The 21,307-nt window shown below is 46.9% G+C and overlaps 1 protein-coding gene across 2 annotated transcripts; it reads left to right on the top strand.

Annotated features, from left to right (window-relative positions):
- Positions 1 to 17,250, top strand: GOLGA5 (golgin A5). 2 transcript variants are annotated; one of them, XM_078864607.1, is made up of 13 exons: positions 1 to 127; positions 1,876 to 2,556; positions 4,054 to 4,287; positions 5,485 to 5,704; positions 7,745 to 7,868; positions 8,854 to 9,057; positions 9,847 to 10,020; positions 10,684 to 10,812; positions 11,672 to 11,770; positions 13,453 to 13,669; positions 14,244 to 14,349; positions 14,906 to 14,969; positions 16,203 to 17,250. In XM_078864607.1, exons 2-13 carry the CDS (start codon positions 1,914 to 1,916, stop codon positions 16,281 to 16,283), a joined length of 2,295 nt encoding a protein of 764 aa, XP_078720733.1. In that variant the 5' UTR covers positions 1 to 127; positions 1,876 to 1,913; the 3' UTR covers positions 16,284 to 17,250. The 2 variants fall into 2 exon arrangements, with proteins under 2 accessions (XP_078720733.1, XP_078720734.1); XM_078864608.1 differs by lacking the exons at positions 14,244 to 14,349; positions 14,906 to 14,969; positions 16,203 to 17,250 and having other exon boundaries at positions 13,419 to 13,494.
- The last annotated feature ends 4,057 nt before the right edge of the window (positions 17,251 to 21,307 follow it).

The raw sequence follows: 21,307 nt of genomic DNA on the forward strand, positions 1-21,307 counted from the left end.
GGGCGGGGCCTGGGGCTCGTCCACGTCTCAGGATCTCTGCGGCCTTCGCTGAGGCAGTCAACAATCGTCGTCGTCGCGTTCCTGCAGCGGCGTTGCACTTAACGACACCAACGTTATCAACGTCGGAGTGAGTTGCCGCCAAGTAGCTTACGCGATTAAACGCACGGGTCTGTGTCTTTATTGGGGAGCCGCGGCCAACCTGAGGGTTTTTTTGTTGTTGTTTCGTCCAGGCCCGCGCGCGGTCTCCTCGACCCTGCCACGCGAATGTGGAATTTCCATTGCCGGCTCGGAGATGCCGTGTCCCTTGTTTCAGTCGGCTAACGTTGTGTTGTGTTGGGTCTTTGCGCGTTGATTTGACTATGCTTTTTGTTTTGCCACGCTGGTCAGCGCGGGTTCAGGAAGGCAGGAGCATAGAAGTACAGTCGAGTACAGATGTGGATTTTGCACGGCCACATTGCCCCGCACTCTCTATGAGGACAACCTCCAATTTGTTGGGGTTAGATCGCGTGAATATACACGTGTCGTTAAACCCGCCACCACCCGACACAGCCAATTAGTACGGCTTTTGTCACGTAAACAGAACGTGCCAATTCGTTACCAGTACAGCCACACCTGTGTGGGAGAGTAAATGCACAATACTCTTTAACACACCGGTGCATGAAATGCACACCTGATGATGATTGCTTGTGTTGCAGTCTAAACATCGTGAGAATTTTTGTTTCATATTTTTATTTTATTATTTCCCTTCTACGTGACTTTACCGAAAGAACCAAGACTATTATGAAGGTTGTCAACAGTTTAACACGTAGTAGGCTTTCGCGACCAATATCACCCATAAGAGGATGTTTTGGGGGTTAGATGTCGTAAATGTGTCGTTAAACCCGCCACCACCCGACACTTCGTTACTAGTACAGCACAGCGGTGTGTTGGAGAGCAAATTGTCTCGTGCATTTACTCTCCAATGTTTAGCTTCCGCGATCTGATGAGATCCGTGCTCATTCCAGGTGATTTGGCGGCAATGATGGTGGAGATGCTGATGATGATGGTGCTGCTATTGGTGATGGTGGTGGTTATGGTGATGGGTGTTGGTGGTAGCGAGAATGGTTGGATTGGTCATATCGATCATTGTGTTAATAAGTGGTTATGGTAATTATGATAATGGTGATTTTGGAGGTGACGATTGTAAATGTGATGAGTGGGTTAATGGCGTGGTGATAAGGAGGGTGGAAGAGATGTCAGTGGTGGTGGTGGTGATGTACTTGACTGTGGCAAGGGCAACTCCAAGTTCCAGGCAATGCAGACCTGTCAACATTACCACCATTATTGATCCAGTCATTGTTACCAGAATACATTACTTTCTTTACAGTTGTAATCACTATAATAGCCATTTAAACTGTTATTTTGGTTGCCTTCTTTACCATCATAACGGTTATTAAAATCTTGAATACCATCTGCATTAGGACCACCATCATTGCCTTCACCATCATCACTTTTTTCATTAACATCATCATTACCATCATTATTACCACTGTCAGCAAAATCAGCACCACCATTATTACCATCACCACCTGCCTATGTTCAGTAATTAAAGATTAAATAGGTTTTGACATCAGAATATGGTATTTACATTTCAATATGGGAAGGCAACATCATTTTTTAAGGATATATACTTAACTGAGGCATAGGAATATGAATTTTCTACCTTTAATCCTGCAACAGCAGACTAGACATACACAGTACATCCAATAACTACCATTTTGTTGATTATGCAAAATAAGTTGCCAATTCTTGTTAATTACTAATTTCTCACAAATGCAATTTCGAATATTTCAGACATACTAACGAGCAAGTCTTCACTGCTCTCTTCCCGAACAGGACTTGCTCGCAAGTGTGACCTGGGGCAGCGCCACAAGATGTCCTGGATCACGGGCTTGGCCGGCAAAGCCGAGGAGTTACTCAACCTCGTGGACCATGGGGCGGCGGTTGCTCTGAGCAAGTCCCAAAGCGGCGTGGACCTTGAGTATGACTCCCTGCAGGGAAGTGCCGCCAACAAGACTTATGACCAAGGCCTTGCCATGGGGGGAGCAACGTTCCAATCTCTTGAGCTCCATCCGAGTTACCCGTCGTCCAGTTACATCTCCTCCGCAGCCAGCAGCATCAAATCGAGCAAGACAAATGCGGCCACAATTTTGGCTGGCACGGCCAACCTGACGCCGCTATCCCAGATGGCCACGGCCGTGGCCGTGCCGCCACCGCCAGCGGCAGGCGTCGGCAATGGCAGCCGGCCCTCGGCGCAGTTCGTGCGGCCCAAGAAGGTGGAGCCGGATGACGAGCAGGCGCTCTTCGATTTCCTCAACAGTCCCGCGGAGAAGGCGGCCAACGGAGCCGCCGGTGGTGGCGAACGTCCAAAAACACCGTTGGCATTCGGTGGCCACTCGCGTGCTTCCAGCTCCAGCTCCCTGTCAGCGAGCGGCGGCGGTGGTGGTGGCGGCGGTGGTGGCAGGAGGAGCGTGGAGGACGGGGGGTCGCGACGGGACGATGCCAGCAATGAGCAGGGTAACAGTGGAGAGGCGGTCCTGCGTTAGTTACGATGCGCATGCACACCGCAGACCAGACCTGGAGTCAATTACAGTAGGAATTAAGTACTATGTAAGTAATTGCAATGATGATATTGTAATTTTTTGTATAGCTAGCAATGCTGCAGTGATAATTAAAATTACCTCCTGATCTGCCACGTAGAGATATGCATTTTTATCTATAACTCGGTGAGGTCTTTGACCAAATCACCCGGAATGCATTTGGTTTCGTCAGATCTCAGAAGTTAAGAAGTTCTGAGACTGGATAGTGCTTGGCTCGGTGACCGCTGTGCATTAAAACAGGTATTATAGGCTACTGCAAATGGGGGGTGTTAGATAAATCACTCAAATCACACTGGCTACCAGTGCACAAGCTGTCGCGAGCGGGTTGTCAGTGTGTAGATTACATGTCAAAACCTCCCACGTACGGAGCCTCTGCACTAATTGTGCATCATCGTTGCCGGAAAAAAACTGTTATGAACTTTTATAATCACATTGTAGGATCTATGCATGAAAAGGATTAATATTTATTCTAGTATTTAAGGTTTATGATCAACTTATGGAGGATTATACCCCTTCTGTTGATACAGGATAGCACCCCCTAATACTGTGGGACAACATCAGCAGAGAGCAGTGCAGCACATTCCATTGTACTGTATAATGCTTCAGCGTCTATACCCTTTCATCAGTCCACTGCTGGATGAGGCCCTAACCGCATCTAGATGGGTCATGAGGGTTATTTAACTGTACTGCAGGTTGGTGAAGACAGGGAGTATTGACGACGTTTGGGCATCTGCACTGCTCTCTGCTGGCCCGCAGCAGCCTACTACAACATATTTTTTCGTCCATGGTGGTTGCCCATCCTTGTACTATTCAGGCTCAACCCTGCTAAACTTCTGCAATGAGATCATGTGCATTCTGGGTGAAGTTATCATGTCATACATAGTTCATCGTAAATAACACAGATTCCTGTTTCTGTCTGGTCAGAATGACTCTTATGACAACGATAAGTGCTCTGACTGACACACTGACAAATGAAGTGTCGTATATATGTGTATACGAGGGTGGGTCAAGTATTTCCCGGCCTTTTGCTCACAGAAGAGAGATTTAATTCCCGGATCATGGCAGTTCACGGATTCCTCAACGCGGTTTCCATGCACAGCACTTCTCCCACCCAGGATGCACGTCTTCACTTGGTCACCAGATTGGAAGTGTTGCCCACCCAAGTACACCTTTTTAAGAAGACCAAACAGATGGAAATCGCTGGGGACCAGGTCTAGAATGTATGGCAGGATGTGGGAGAATCTGCCTGCCCAGTGTGTTCAATTTGCCTGTGGTGGCATAAAGCTCTATTTTCTGTGTGCAAAAGTGCCCCCATATATGGATGAACAGCCAAAATGCATGTGTAGATTACTAGATTGAAGAGCTGTCCTAGCTCTGTTGGCTTACCAAGGTTCTGTCATCGTGCCGTCGTCAGACACGTCCGAGAGTTTAGACTTGCCGCGGGATTCATCCACGCCCGCCTCGTCTCTTGCGTCCGGTGAGGACGTGCCGGACGCAGTCGCGGTGTCGCCAGCTCGCTCTTCCAAGGACAGCCAGTCCCAGGAGCTATCCAACCTGCGCCTGGAAAATCAGCTGCTGAGGAACGAGGTGTCGTCCCTTAACCAGGAGATGGTCTCACTAATGCAGAGGAATAAGCAGATTCAAGAAGGTGGGTGTTGTATAAGGTCTTGGCGGATACTTTTCACGAAATAAACTCACCGTACATGAACCGTATTTATTATCACGTGAACACGGCGGGCCAGCGGGGTGCACACTATACTTGTTTTTGTTTTTACAACATTAACTGCAGACAAAAAAGTAACAATTGTGGAAGTAAACAAAATATATATTCGAGTACACAGCACTTACTTAAAAAGTTAGTCGAGCCAAATTGTCTACCAGCTCAATGAGTATGGGGCATTGCTCATCTTTTTTGGCAGCCCTAAGCTACTGGTGGATATTCCACTTTCCCAAGGCAGGAGCCAGTCCGTGTGTGAATATGATGAGCGCCATTGCCAAAATGTGGTACATATTCTATGTAACGCAGAGGGTTGATGGGGTGAGTTCACCCTGCCAGATTTAAACTCCCAAACACCTTTTGAAATTTTTTTTGCAGTAACCGTACTATCAAGTAGCCAAAATAAAAATTCATTAAAGCTGATGATTAAACCGGTGCGCAAGTTAAAAAGCACGAATGAACGCAGTTTATCCACAAGCTGGATCATCTGCCCACGGATATGTAAAGGTCAATGTGCAGCTCTGCAATTACTCGTATCACTGCTGGCAGGTTTATTTAATAGAGAGAGCCCCTCCAGATAGTATTTGGCCTATCTTTCACTCTGGCTAGACATATTGGAAGAAGTGGGGGTACCCACACTGCCACACATTACCTGCCGATAGACTGGTGTGCCCATTAATATTATAGTGTATCAACTGCTCCGCCTACAGACAATTGAGATATAACTCTTACATTCACGTGATACATAGGTTTTTTCAGCCAGTTTATTATTTACAATAGATCTTTGGGTTAGGCCACGTAATCATCTGGCTACATTTTCGACGAGCAATCCTCCACCGTTCGACACAGCCAATCAAACCACATGTTCAGGTGTTCAAGTGTCTAACATGCAAATGATTGTTTGAGCTCACCGGTAAATTGAGGAACAAAATTTGATTGTGAGGAATTACGTTTCCCTTGAAAGTGTGCCATGCGCCAAGCATCTTCCGGATACAATCCAGGGAGTAAGGATTAAAATCCAGTAAATCAGAATAAAATCCAGGAAATCATTATACTGCACGATACTTCACATGAGTACTTCCCACTCTCTTTGCCTATCCCTGGCGGCGGGCCCTGCTCTCCGCGCAGACCTGGGCCTGGCTCGCGCGCGCATGGAGAAATGGGACGCGGACGCGTCGCGCGGAGACCGAGTCGCGCGGCTGCTGCAGGCGCGCGTGGACGACCTCACGGCCTCCCTCGCCGCCAAGGATTCGCAGCTCGCTGTGCTCAAGGTGCGGCTCGGCGAGGCCGATCAGCTCCTGCGGGCACGCACGGAGGCACTCGACACCCTGCAGGAGGACCGCAACAGGTACTGAGGGCCTCGCCACCACCACTACCATCGTCTCTGAACATTGTCTTTAGAATTGCTCCTGCTAATGACGGTGAGGATTGTGATACAATAGTAAAATTGCTATGGGTACAATTGGTCGTAGTGATGGAAACATGAATAGGCTTTATCTCTTCTGGCAAGAATACGGCAAATAGATACATATCACAAGGCATCTTGATGCATTGTGATAGGTGTCCATTTGGTGTCTGAACATCTTAATAGCTCTGTTCTTGCCGGAAAGGGTTAATACTTTTTTATTATCTTGATACTGGTGTAGTGTTTTCTCCGGAAACACTTTGTAGGGGGCACGTCTTTATTATACACACGCGCCCTAACTACTAAACATCAACTCACCGTACAGTTTATCTCGAGCACTTCCACTCGGTATATTATACACCTACGTAGCGTGCCTACCCTGGCTGCGCTCCAGGTCCTCCGGCTATAATATCCTATGGGAGACCCAGGGTCCACCACTGGCCTCGCAGAGCTTCGGCCCTTAAAAGGACGGCGGGTCCTATTCTAGCAGGTCTTCTTGCTTCAACTGGTCGTCTTCAACTGCCTGGACCTCTCCAGAGGTCCGCCTTATATACGTTTTTCAGCCGAGCTGCGGACCTCCGTGAGAGACGCAGGTGACCCAGAGTCCCTCACCGAGGTCCGCATGTCTGCCGTTGCAGCCCAGTGCATCTGCAGCCCCCCCGGCTGTTGGGAGTGTTTGCGAGGGATCGTAGGACCCCTCACAACCCCCAACCGCTTCTGGGATGCCTGTTGCCTGCAAGTGCAGCCCATCCATGGCACTACATTGGTAAAAAGGGTCCCATAGACATTGGTAGTAGTGCTGTATTCCTGTCATCAGTAAATCTAATTGTATTAGAGTTAGATTCAGTTGTTCACTGTAGTTACAGTGCAGTATTACTTTGACATTGAATTACAATTGGAATCATTATTTCATTATTGCTGTAATGTAATCCAGTAGGTATTCTTCATTGCCGTTAGCCATGATCAATACAATGCTGTGTGTAGGTCTTCCCAAGCCATCACCCTGGGGAGTCCATCATATTCCTCGCAGAAACTCGTATTACACCACCCCATGCCAAAAACTCCTTAAAGTGGAGGATTTGCCAAACTAAATAAGTGCAGGACATGACTGAAATCAGAGTTAACATTAGTTCTTATTGTCTGGGTTAATAAAATTACATTATTTAATAAAGAATGGCTCCTGGAGGATGACATAACTTAACTACTTTAAGCTCACTTCGATAGGCACCTTTAGCCACACCAGGCGCATAACTTTTCCTGCCCTGCACAGAGTGTTTGTCTCTGCCAATCAAAAATGTTGAATTCTCATAGCTAAAATTTAGCCAAATTAGGTAATGTACCAAGTTCATTTGTGCAGTTTTTGGTGACAGAGCTGAATCCATCAACTTACTACATTTGAGAACCCATTTCAATCGCATGTGGCTGTCCAGATGCGCTCTAACCCCGGAGTCACCTGGTCACCGTTGTATTACATCACATTTCGATATTTTACTAGGTTATTTAATTTTCGTGTGCCTGCCTCCTAATTTTCAGGCTTGCGTGCCCGTGCCGCGTTGTCAGCTTGCTCCTCTCTCTGTGTGCCGTTGTGATGTCTGTCTGCTTGTATGTCTGGCTATAGTTTTTTCTAGTTAGATTTTTGTTGCTATTTCTTTTATGCCTGATGATGATTGCTTGTGTTGCAATCGAAACGTCGTAATATGTTATTTTATTTTAATTTATTATTTTATTTTTAGACGTGACTTAACCGAAAAGAACCAAAGAATAATTCCTGCAGTCACGAAAGCTCCTAAATTAAGATTAATCATATGTAGTTGCCCAGATTTGAACACAGCTTTTAGTTGTTCCGGCCAAGTGCGCTGATGTGGTATTTAATATCCAGAGCCACCCAGCCACTTCACGGCAGGGAGTGTTCTGACACGGGTTGCGTGTTGTGGCGCGGCTCGTCTGTTCTGACGTGAGAGTCGTGTGTTTTTGCGCGTACAGGATACTGCACGATCAGAGAGATTGCAGCAGCCTGCAGACGCAGGCGCTGCACACAGTTGAAGAACGGCTGCACGATGCCGAGGCTAGCGTCCGCCGTGAGCAGGAGAGCTACCGGAAGATGCAGGTCCTTGCCCAGCTCACAAGCACAGCACCCGCTCACACTCACGCAACGTGGTGTAATGTTGCCACTCCAGCGAGCTTAGACAATGCTTGACGGTGCGGCATGTTGGCGTACGCATGTAACTCAGCCCTTTGGAGATCAGGGGTAGATGGCTCACGTAGGTTTGTGAAACTCCCAAACCCTCTGGGCTGCAAGGTGGTGGCTAGGAGACGGCATTATGGAAAGTTGGTGCAGGAACAAATTTGTGAGGGCCTCTTATTTCCTCGTATGTGTGTGTGTGTGTGGCTCTTCTCAGGATACCCTGGTTTCTTCACACTTGCAAAATACTTCTTAAGTAAGAGAATTGGCTATTCATCCTAACAAGACCCTTCTAAAATATTCTTGAGACTTGGTATTGCCTTGGTGTGCACCCCCTGTGGATGCCCTGGGGCTCTTGTGGTGACATGGCCGTCGCGGCGGTCCCTGGGGCTCGTTGTTGTTGTTGCTAATGCTTGGCTCTGGTTGCTTTGTCGCATGCTGTTCGGTGGTGTCCCTGCTCCAGACTCTTCCATCCCCCTTCTACCTGAGATGTGGTTGCATTTCAGACTATACTCGAAAAGATGTTAAGCGACTAATTACTGCATATATTTTACAGAGCATAAATGAATAAAACAATGCAAATTTGACTCACGTTTTCAGTATAATATCAGCCTGCAGTCATCCCATGGCGGAACAAAGAACTGAGAGTATGGTATGCTGTCGAATACTGTATCATTCCATGCGTATATCCAGAATTCCCATACTGATCAGCCGCGCCACTCAAGAAAGTAGTTCGTCATCGACCGCTCAGAAACCGCTTTGCGTGTAAACTCTTTTAGGCGAGGATTTATCAATATGCAATAAAATAGTTTTTATTATCGTTCCTGGATAAATCATTGGTGTTATTAACATGATGAAATCGTATCATTATGTTTAAACCTCGTCCACTCTTCCCCCCCCCCCCACGCAGAGCGAGCTGACGGCTCGCGTGGGTAAGCTGGAGGCGGAGCGGCAGAGCCTGGCGGAGGCCCTGACGACGGCTGAGCGGCGGAGCGGCGAGGAGAAGCGACGCAGCGACGAGATGCAGCAGCAGCTCAAGGCCGCCCGCGCCACTGCTGAGTCGGTGAAACAGGAGCTCGCCGACTACAAGCAGAAAGCCACACGCATCCTGCAGGCAGGTTGCTGCGGTGGGGCGGTGGGGGGGGTGGGGGGGAGGGTTAAGCCTGACTAGTGCTTAGATGGGCAATGACCATACACAACAAAAGAGAGGTGTTATGGCCTGTGGTGTGGCTACATTGTCGGCAGCAGAGTGCAGTGAAGCACATTAAATTGTTGTGCTGTATTTACAAACCCGCACTGACCTGCGTGGTGAAGTATGCGCCCACGTTTGCGCAGAGAGCACAGAAGTCGGGGCATAGAAGGACAATAATGGATTTTGCTGCAGTGTCCACCACGTAGACCGACAGTGTCCTGTAACACCTTTTATGCACGATAGTCATTCATCCGAGCAATATCAAGTCTGCTTATGTTCCGAGATCTGTCACACGATTTGGTCATTGACTAAAGTGCCAATAACACAACCGGAATACAATCGGGCAGCGTAAACGCTTGTTTCTGTGTGTGTGTGCGGAGAGCGGCAGTGTAGCGGTTAGCGCGATGCACTACGAACACAGCAACCCAAGTTTGATTCCCGCGCACGGCCAACAGTGACGAATATCTGAACTAGTCTTCGGCCTCCCCTAGATTGACTCAGCCTCAAATAGGTACCTGGTGACGTGTGCAAATACATCGCAACTAGGGAGACAAAGGTGGCCGGGCGTCGTACTTGCCATCCACTCCCTTGTGTGCCATGCCGGCCTTCATAAGTGCTCGCTAACAGCACTTGCCCCAACAGTCTGGTAAAGCCTATATGGGGGATCTTTATTTTGTCTTTGTGTGTGTGCGCATGCCCTGATCGCTGCAGTCCAAAGAGAAGCTGATCAGCAGCCTGAAGGAAGGCGTCGGCATGGAGGGGGTGGAGGGCGCCGTGGCCGCCTCGTGCGTGGAGCTGGAGGAGCTGCGGCACGAGCGAGACCTCCAGCGGGAGGAGACGCAGCGTCTCCAGGGCCTTGTGCAGCAGCTCAGGGTGGAACTGCAGGTGCAGGCGTACGCGTGCGTGTGTGAGCTTTTCCGGCCATGTGTGTGCGGCCCAGTGGTGAGCGCCAAACCAGAGTTGGATTCCTGGCGACGGCTCACTTCAGTGGCGAGTTACGTCTGAATCAGTCTTTGGGCCTCCCCCCAATGTTGTTTAGGGCTTTAAAAACATCACCGAGTACACCAGTTTCTTCCCAAAAATCCCATGTAGGACCCTCCTAAAGAAGATTCTTAACACTTGCCTGGATAAATACAAAAAAAATTATCATAAAACTGACCATGCTTGTCTTCGTTTGAGGGGTCAGTTTCAACAATGGACTATCGGAAGTCCACTGTTGACTTCCCACCAAGCATTTTCTCTGGTTTCCTTCCACACACAAAAAGAAAAAAACATTAATTGAATTGGTCAAACATCCCAGTGTAAGACCCTTCAAGAATAGTCTTGAGCAGGGGTGCAGTCCTGCAGTTTTCATAAATAACTTGAAACCTCTCCCAGTGCATAATATCTGGAAATAATGGAAGTAGGTCTAATTAAGGTCGATTTCAGCGATTCAGAGCTCAGTTGGCATGAAAACCTGAGGACACTGCTGCCCACAAAGACCCCAGAAGACTCGACGAAGCTTCTGCGGTGAGTGAACGACGTTTTGTTTCTGTTGGAATGGCGCAGGACAGCGAGGTGCAGCAGGCCGCGGAGGTGGAGACTCAGCGCGAGCAGCAGCAGGAGCTGCACGAGCAACTGGGCCTGCAGCAGCGCGCACGGCAGGAGGCCGAGAGCGAGCTCGACAGACAGAAGCAGGTGAGAGTGGAGCCACCGCAAGCCCGTGCACTCGTACTGCTGCCTGTTGCTGAGGTTGCTTATTCTCTTCTGCTGCCCCCATTGTCTGGCTCCCAATCCAATCCCGGATCAGAGTCAAGGTCGCACTGCAGTTTTCAAAATCCTCCACGGACTCACCCCTGCGTCAGCCTCCCTTCTCATCACTCTACTCATTTTGTATTGGGAGCCAGTGGACTGACTGGAGTATTGAGGTGATTGTTGTGGGTTGGGGTGACTGATGCGGTCTCACTTAGACGTGCAGAATTTTGGATCTCCTGGAGTTTATAAGTGGTGGGGTTTGTGGAAGCCTTAGAGGGGTTGCAGTAGTCGAGTGGGGATAGGATGGAGGCATGGGTTAGGGCATCAGCAGCAGGAGTTGGGGCAAGGAAATGGCGGATGCAGGGAGATACTGCGTAGATGGAGATATGAGATCCTGCAGAGTTGAGGTGTGGGAAGAGACGGATCATGTGGGACAATGATGACTGCACGGTTTTGCACACTCTTTGCCTGTGGAATATCAGAGTTTAGGAGGTGCACACTGGAGTTTTAAGATAGGCGTATGATTTACAAAGAAAAGGTTGCACGTTTAAATTCTAGGGGGGCGGTCAGCTCGGCAAATAATTTATCTGGAGCCAATACAATAGGTGCTGCTTCGTGGGAAGTCAACACGAGGCTCTGTGTAGAGAAACTCACCACTGCCATGAGAATGTGGAATTAGCTGTGTGCAGTGCGAAAGGGGGCCACGAACCATAAATGAGCACTGCCCCATTGCTGTTTTGGGCATGGACACACTTTGACTTGAGTTCACCTTTAAAAATCTCAAGATGTCTTGTTTTTTCAGGAATACCAGTACATTGAAGAGGAGCTACACAGGACCAAGACCAGCCTTCACAGTCGGATAGGAGATCGAGAAGAAGAAATCAAAAGGCTGAGAAATCAGGTGAGCGCGAGGAGTGAAGGGAGTGCGGGAAGGTCTGTGTAGGTATCCGGTATATAGTGCAGTGAAGCATTGGCCCATTAATGAATTAGTCAGACTCAGAATACAGTCATACCTCGGTATACGACCGCTTTGTAATACGTCGAATTTGGTATATGTCGTGTTTTGACGAGAAAAAAATGTCTTGGGATACGGCATCTTGCTTGGGATACGACGCGCTTGCTAGAACTTGTATGGGTCGGGATGAGTCACCGCGTACCCACGTAGACCCTATTCACTACTGAAACAAAGCGCCGCTCCTCAGTCTGCCTGTAGATCTCGTTCAGTGCACAACTCTTGCTATAACTCTTTGTGAATTTTCACGTGTTTTTTGTCATTTTAACGTGAATTTTTAGCAAGGTAAAGTGATGCTAAATGTAGTTTTTATTTCAATTTATTTTAAGGTATTTATGCATTTATTTTAATTTATGTATGCATTTTAGGAATAAGTAGTGTCTAAATTATTGTATACAACCCCATTAATGTATAATATGCCATATAAAATATAATTTCTTATACTCTGGAACGGATTATTTCCTTTCCCTTTATTTCTCATGGGAAAAATTCGTTTGGCGTACGTCATTTTCGGTATAAGTCCTACCTTCTGTAACGAATTAACGACGTATACCGTATTTATATTGGAGGAATCCGATGAACTTTAAAGCTCTTTTTCACATATGTCTGGAAGGGATGGGTCAGAACATTAGAGCAATAAAAAAATCCGATAGGAGTACAAAGCATAGGAGAGGTAAGAAAATCACAAAAAATATATACAAATAAAACTAAACTATTTTATCTTCCATCTTATTGGGTAAAGCCCACTGAGCTATTAGCTTATTTTTCAGAAGTTACCTGGCCACAAGTGATTGCTCAACCAAGTTGCTTATCATATGTAAATGATAGCAGCCAAATCTAAATAATCTAAATGGATGTTTCCAAATCACATCTGACTCAGAGACTCACTATCCACCACTCTCATCTCACCTGATAACAAAGCATGGGTTCAGATTCTCATAATGACTCATATTCTATTAGCAAAGACGTACCAATGTCACCACGAGAAACCATTTGATAAGATCTCCATGTGAAGGTGTTTCGGCTCTTTCTTCAAGATGCGAATCTGGCTGGTAATCATCCATACAAGCACTATCCCGGCGTGTGTTGCCTGTGACCAAATCACCCGCAGTACTCAAGCTAAGCAGGTGTTTAGCCTGGACAGTGCTTGTATGGATGATTACCACTCGTAAAACAGGTGTCATAGGCTGCTGCGGAGCTACTTTGTCAACGGAGGGCAGTGTCAGTCTTCCCATCTCAAGGGATTATCTTGGTTAAAATAATGTTCATTATTAATTAAAACGAAAATATCCATAACAAAGGGTTTTTTTGGGGTTCGATCGCGTAAATATATATGTGCCGTTAACCCGCCACCACCCGACACAGCCAATTAGTAAGGTTTGTCACGTAAAAAAACTAGCCAATTAGTTACCGCTTCAGCAACACCGGTGTGTTGGAGAGCAAACCCACAACATTTACAATTTGAATAAAACAGTTCACTGATTACAACCAGACTCAGGCGATTTGCCAGAATTGTGAAATCAAAAAAGTCCTGCAGGCTGACTCCTGACGCTCACACACACTCTGTGCAGCTGACCGCCAAGTCACTGAGCAGCAGTGGGCAGGCGGAGCTGGAGGGGCGGCTGCACCAGCTCACCGAGACGCTCATCCAGAAGCAGACCTTGCTGGAGGCGCTCGGCACCGAGAAGAACTCCCTCGTCATCCAGCTGGAGCGGCTGGAGCAGCAGCAGCTGCGCAAGGGGGCGAGCGTCGGCGCGGCCACCGTCAACATGCCCCACGTGGCAGAAGGTGGCGCCCTCCGTTTGAGCAGCAGTGCATCGAGCGATCGCCGAGCTTACCCATGTGCGGCCAACGTGTGCTTGTGCGCAAGGCCTTCTGGTGTTTTAGGGTTCCCCAACAAATTCTGTGCGTCTCTTCTGTCTCTCCCCTCGTTTGTGTTCCTTCCCATGCCTTATCTTTCCTGGTCTCTGTGCATCTCACCATGTCTTACTCTGTATTTTACTTTTTCCACGTCAATCTCTGTGCCTCACTTTGTCTCTTGCCGAGTCTCTGTGTGTGCGTCTCTCAATGTCTGTATCTTTTCTCTTTGTTATGTTTCCTTTCTGTCCGTCTCTGCTTCATTTTCTCTGTGTCTATCGATGCCTGTCATTGTGTATTGCTGTCTCAATGTGTGCCGCCTTCTATACCTCTCTTTTGGGTCTCTCTCTCTCTTCCCTAGATTGTCAAGACTGCGTTGCAGCTGAGATGTGAATTAGGGCCCATATTTTGAGAGATGTGATGTCCCAGACTGAATGCTCCATCATGTGACAACTAGAACCTGCTGATGGGAGAACTTCACACGTCCTCTCTTGCTGTGCTCCAGGTGCCCGGTCCAGGGTTGTTCCAGTGCTCTTCAGCGACACTGATGTCATGCAAGATGGGATGTACGGGAAAGTACGGAAGGCCGCCAACACGATAGACAAGTTTAGGTAACGAGCACACTCATTTAAACTTACACTGAGGTGAAGTAACCCGACGTCTCGTCTCAAGATGCATGCATGGAGTGTGGTTCAACACACTTTGAATTTATTCAGTGTCTAAAGATGTATACGTAGGCTTTCATGTACATATGTAGAACCTAGTTGGCACCGCACCATACATCACCATCCGTGCTAATCTGAGATATGAATCATAATTAGTTTATTTTGGGTTAGATCCTCGTGCAGGTTTATTATGTTTTTTTATAACCCTCCACCACCCAACAGCCAATTAAATCAAGTTATCACGTGGGCAACTATGCCAATTGATTAGATTTTGCGGCAAAACTGGAGGAATATTTCGATGCAAGTTTTTGTACAACATTTTGCTGGAGATTACACCCAGCATTTAGGCGTTAACAAGAGGACCGCAGATCTTGGGCAAATTGTTGGCAGTGGCTCACCGTGTGGCTGCGTGTCGTTCCCTTCGAGGGCTAGCGAATACTTTGCGGCGCGTTACAAGTTTAAATTAATCATCATTAATGTTGTGATTTCTGGGTGTTCACAGCATACGTCTCGGGGTGTTTTTGAGAAGATATCCAATCGCCAGAGTTCTGGTCATTGTCTACATGGTACGTACTCAAATCAGATAAAGTTTTGATGACAAGGCAGCGTTCTCACACCGCGACTCTTCAAAATGCTGTCATTGCTTAACATCACTGAATGTTAACAATTATGTAACTTGTGTTGCCGTAACATTTGCCTTGGGACTGTACATTTTAGTCCAGCCCAACTTTAAATTCACATCGTATTCGGTCAAAACAGCTGATGCGGTAACATCCTTGCTACCGTATTAACTGTTTTGGCAGGGCCACCATTCAAAAGCGGCTACGTAGGTCAGTGGGCCGTCCCCAAAATCAACTGACTGGCTTCCTTTGTTGTATTTTGAAGTCAACAAAGAAAGGGCAATTCCCTTGAGAAGCAAGGCACAGGTGGCTACGTGGCGGTCGACCAGAACCCATTGTTATACTCGAATGTCCCCCATATCCATGCTCCATGCCTTCATCAATCCCCGCTGACCAGTGTGGAGAAGTCTGGTCAAATAACCGATACGTTCCGGAATGGCGTAGGGAGGCCCACACCCAGCAATGGAACGTTAAAAGTGATGTACACATTCTGCTATTATGTTAATTCTTTCATATTGAACTCTCAGGTCAAACCTTAAAATGTAAACATGCTTTACGGTGGATGCAAATGTACATAGCACACGAGAGCTTTTTAAAGGAAGATGCCACCGGAAAAACAAACATCTCCTGTCGATACACACCTGGGATGTAGTCTCACGCTGTCTGCCACAGATCCAAAACTTCATAATTGAGAGATGCAATCTCAAGCGCGTCGTCATGGCATTCTAGCGACACCACTTGCTACGACCTAGCTCCCATGTTTTAATTGTGGAGCAGTGGCATTGCTAGAGGGCTGCGGCCCCATGCGGTTTTTTATTTGTATTAAACACACCTTCAAACTCCTGTTAGACAACCCCAGGACAGCCTGGAAGTGGTGGTGTAGTGAGGTTGGCATTGCATGGTTGACATGTGCCTGTTGCGAACAATTAATTGTGGGCCCCTTGTCCAATGCCCCCCCCCCCACGCTCTTTGTAACCTCCGACCCATGGGTCCTGGTGCAGTTTTACCGTCTTCACACTCGAGAACTACATTGCTGTTGCTGCTGCTGCTGCCGCCTAGGAATATTATTTACAGGATGAGAGTTGATTTGTTTTGGGGATGCATCATCTGCCTTTGGTCGAAAGCCGGGCATTTTTTTTACTGCACCACTTACGCACGGAATTCCCTCTTGTGTTCCAGGCTCTGCTGCACGTCTGGGTGATGATCGTTCTGCTGACGTACACGCCTGAAATCCATGACTCGAAGCATCACTTGCCCTAATCACCCACACAACGCTTCGATACGGGGAGAACGGGTGGTGGCAGAGTTTTAATATAATGTACGAATATTGGGGGATTTAATAAATTTAATTATAGTGTACATCAATGATTTTTTGCACTTTAAGCACAGCGGCTGCGTGTTGTGTGAACGCCAAACGAGAATGAGGTCACAACCAATTTGCGTGTTAAAGGTGGGAGTGTATATTGGGTTGTATCGTCGTACTATGTTACATCATGTAAAAAAAAGTTGGGCTTTTTGAAAACTGCCCAAGTTCTTCATGCCATCGGTTACTTTATTGCTTTCGTTTTGAGACTTAAGAGCTGTTTTAAATTGTACAATACACGTTGTAGATTATTTGAACTTAACTTTAAAAATACTTTTGTTTCTGTGTCAATCAACTGAAGAAGAAATGTCTCATGAGGTTTTTACGTATTCTGCTTTTGTTTTGTTGTCATTTCATAGGCATTGGAAATATTTGTAGAAAAAGTAAACACTACAAACTGTTCACAAAAATAAACAAAAAAATGGCAATCGGTTGTGTACTTGATCCACTCGTTGCAGTCTTGGGAATGAACATTCAATAATTTTAGCTTTTTGTAGGATGTTTTTGTTAGACGGAAAACTCTGTATTTGATAAATTCCCATGTAATATGATGAACAGAAAATCCAATATTTAAAAACGTATCTCTTGGTGTAGGATGGGAACAAAGGGTGTGAAGATTAGTGTGTGAATGTAATACATGTGTGATGGACACATTCGTAATGGGAACGTGTGGTTTCGGAACGGGTGTGTGGCAGCAACAGGCATGTGACGGTTACAAGTGTTAGGGGGATACGAGCAGAGCCGTCCTTAGGCTATATGGCTAATCGGGGCGACTGCCCCGGGCCCCGCGCTTTGGGGGGCCCCGCGCTTTGACGTTGCGGTATCAGATGTAATACGGTTTAGATTGAATGCTTCGGGGGGGGGGGGGGGGGGGGAGCCCAGCCTGTGAAATTTGCCCCGGGCCCCACAACCGCCCTCTGGACGGCCCTGGATACAAGTGAGTTATGGCACTAAGGTTCTTTAGCAGAGAAAGTTTGATGAGAATAAAACGTTTATCCAGGTAAGCCACACCAATTACAATGACCTTTTTTTGCAGGGTCCTCCAATTGGGTTTTTGTATGAAGGTGTTTTCAGCCAATGAATATAAACGTGGGAGGAAACCGGAGCACCTGAAGACGACCTCCCACGCGTGCGAGGGGGCAACACTCGATACCTCCCACATGGCACAGATTGAGATGAATCCATAATTCGCTGTTCGTTTTCTGGCCAGGCAGGCAGGGTTATGGAAGCATCTCGACGATTGTGCGATTATTCGGTAAAGTCACGTAGGTATAAAACAAAATAAATTTAATCACAACGTTTCGGGCACAACACAAGCGTCCGTGTGTTGCGCCCGAAATGTCATGATTTAATTTAATTTATTTTGTTTTTCCCCTACGTGACTTTTCCGAAAGAACCAAAGAGTATGGATCCCTGCAGTCATAAAAACTTCAAATCGAGATTGTGCGATTGACCAACCCCTCCACAGCGCTGGGTCACAGGTGTGCGTGGAGTAGCATGTGATACAATTGTTGTCTTTGTGTAACAACAGCAACAGGTAATGTAATTCTGGGATGGGCACATTATTGCAAAATGCAGAGGTTAAAACGTTGTCACACCTGACTGAATTTAGGGTGTTGGGTGTTATCGATTGGGAAATATAAAATAACACAAACGTGAGCCCGAGAGCTGCTGGACCTGCTCAATCTATCAGCCGTCGTGAAACAAAAGACTGGTACAGTCGGTGAACGTTTCGTTAAAACGTCAATATTTGAGGGTACAAACTCGTTGAACGTTGTGTTGCGGCTCACTGTAACGTCGAGAATGAGCTACATAAAACATGTGTAGTGGTTCAGCTACAAAAAGTAAAGCATTGTTTAACTCATAAATAAGAAAATATTGTACATTTACATGTAATAATATCATAAATACTGTTTCGTAAATAAAACAAAGTAACATGAAAAGCAAAACAAGTTTCACTCATTTACATTGGAGAGTCTTCCTCGTGCTGGCTTGTCCAATGGGTGCAATGAGGCCCCACAATTGCGCATAAGACAATGACAAAGATGCCCCTCGGTGTAGCCTCTAAGACTGTCGGGGTCAAGTGCTGTTAGCGAGCACCCCCGAAGGCAGCCACGGCACACGAGGGGGTGGCGTGTGGCTAGCAACCACGCCCGGCCGCCTTTGTCTCCCTGTTGCAACACATGAAGATGAGACTTCCCTTAATGGGCTGGGTTTATCAGCTTGTTTCATTAATATAGTCAAGGGGGAAGTCGCAGCCCTGCAATTGCACGCTCACGCGACTGCTGGCGGAAGGGCTTCCACTAGAGGGAGCTCCAGAGAAACCCTCTAGAGGGTATTTGGCCTACTCTTCAATGCTGCCAGATGTCTCGGAAGAAGTGGGGGTACCCACACTTTACCATACACAACCTGCCAATCGACTGGTGTGGACCCATTTTCGGAGCGCCACGGTGGTGAGCCGTTAAATCCCTCGCCTGGTGTACAGGAGGTCGTGGGTTCTAACCCTACCCTGATGCCTGCTGTATATTTGGAGTCTACATGTTCTCCCCGTGGTCGCGTGAATTTTTCTCCGGGTCTTCCGATGTTTGCCTCCACATATAGAATCAACAACACGCGTTTAGCGTATTTGGCTGCTATAAATGTCCACGTGACATGCCACTTAATTTGGGCTGTCATTTGTGGCCAGGTAGCTTTTGAAAAATTGTTCTATGTAGCTCAGTGGGCCTTACCTGGTAAAATAAAAATAGTAATAGTTATACTGCTGCGGGGAAAGAGGAGGATTTAAGAAACGTGATCATTGTGTAAAGCCAAATAACTCCGCTGCTCCTTCAGTTTTCAGTTTCATTTATTTGGTATAGCCCTGTGAGCCATTCGGCTCTTGAATCGGGTGCAACCGCAACAAACAAAAAACAAAAACATGACCAAGAAAACATCATAAAGTGACTACGCGCAAACAGAAAAATCCAAGAAAAAACTGCAAAGTCTTCCAGAAAAAAGCACCGTACACCAACTCTGCAAAAACCCCAGTGGGATGCAAGTCAAACAACAACAACAACCACAAGACAACTTAGATTAAAGCCATCATTCTAACTCCGTACTACAACAAACAAACATGGCCAAACCAAAAAACGTTTCGAAGTCACCAAAATAAAACCATAATCAATGTCACATTGATCCGACAGCGGTAATCTGTCTTGTCCACGTGAATGTGAAATGCTGTTGCTTTGCATCAACACAAGCCGTGCGAAAGAAATAGAAGACCGAAGCAGATTGTTTCAGCTGCCTTGCCGGGGAAATGAAATCGAAGAAGCGACCTCTGGGTGGCAAGACCAGTGAGTGGGCCGACTCATTACAGGTACGGCCGGTTGGCGTTCCAACACTGAAATGTGTTGGGCAGGCAGGTGAAGGAGATCTGACGGCGTGATGTAACGTGTTGACGTGCCTGCTTTAGCCCGCCGGTAATCGCCGTGCGTTCCACACGGCAAGCGCACGTGGCCGACACATGCGATTTCCGTGACTCAATGAGCAGCAAGCATTTAAGTGTCTGTTGACAACGCGAACCTCTGGGGTGGGGCCACATCGGTGGGGAGGACACGGCTGGCACAGGCTGGCACGTGCCAGGCACAACATTCGCCAGTGGAGGACGGCGCAGAACGAGACAAGCAAGTCTGCGCTCGTGACCTATTAACTTCCCAAACACTTCGCCATCACACGCTCGGCTTGAAAATTCACCGAAGTCTGCGGGCGCTTTTGAAACAGCAAGAGGGTTGGCGGCGTGATGTCGGGCTGCGACGGGCAGAGGGAGATGGGACGCATCCGTGCAGGTGAGGGGATTCTCGCTTGATGTTATACGCACGCCTGTCAAGTCCTTATCGGTGCCCTACTTTATTACAGACCAACTCAGATCTTTTTGGTCACCCCCGTGCCCTTATGAATCTCACCCTTCATCCTACAAAATCCCATCACAAGGGAGAAACACAAATAGACACAATTCGATTTTTCTGCCCGTATTGAAACGGCTGTACGCCGTATGGAGCTGAAAATTCAATGTCCAGGTACAACAATAATACGGGGTTAACCTGTGTGAGTTGATAGCGATGTTTAACGGTTCGTGCGATCGGCGCAAATTTCTCTTCGTCGGATTATAATTTTTTTAACCCAAAACATATTTCTTTGGTCATTCCAAGATTATTCTGAGTGTGCTCATGACAGCAGACGTTAGAGGCCGGAATCCACTGGGGAAATCTCGCAGAGTTGAGCAACCGTCTGTATTTAGAGGACAGCTACCACTCGAGGTTTTCACGGAACTTAACTTTGAAAAACCCTTCGACCGGACGCTCGCTTTATCCTTACGCAGCAGGGCACCGACACTTTTCCACACTATGCAGTGAGATTGGTCTCTTCACCACAAGGCTGTAGCCATGGAGTCAACACTGGGGGGGACCACAACTTCCAGGGTGTCTGGGGGTCCCAACCCAAAAAAATATCTAAATTTGAAAATAATTTCCTGGCTAAAATAGAATAAAATTCACTAACACATGGGATGGACTTTTTCTTTATTTTTTACAATAATGTCTAATAGTGTATTGTATTACATTGCTCTGTTTTTACTTTCTTACCATTTCTTATTTCATTGTATGTAATGGCAGAGATTAGGGATTAATAAAGTACAACCATAACCACAATCGTATAAACAGAAATCTATGCATTAATTTATATGAAGAGAAGTCCAGATATTGTGGCCAAGGTTCAGCAAATTGTTGTTTTTATTTACATAGCATAGCAATTATTATTTTATAGCAATATATTGGGGGGGACATTTTGACAATATTTTAATATTGGGATGTGTCCCCTCCAATATGTATTATAATTACGGCCTTGCTTCACCAATCCCGTACTGACCAGTACGGTTAAACTACTG

This window comes from Lampetra fluviatilis, chromosome 18, assembly GCF_964198595.1.
Source record: "Lampetra fluviatilis chromosome 18, kcLamFluv1.1, whole genome shotgun sequence".
Lineage (NCBI taxonomy): Eukaryota > Metazoa > Chordata > Hyperoartia > Petromyzontiformes > Petromyzontidae > Lampetra > Lampetra fluviatilis.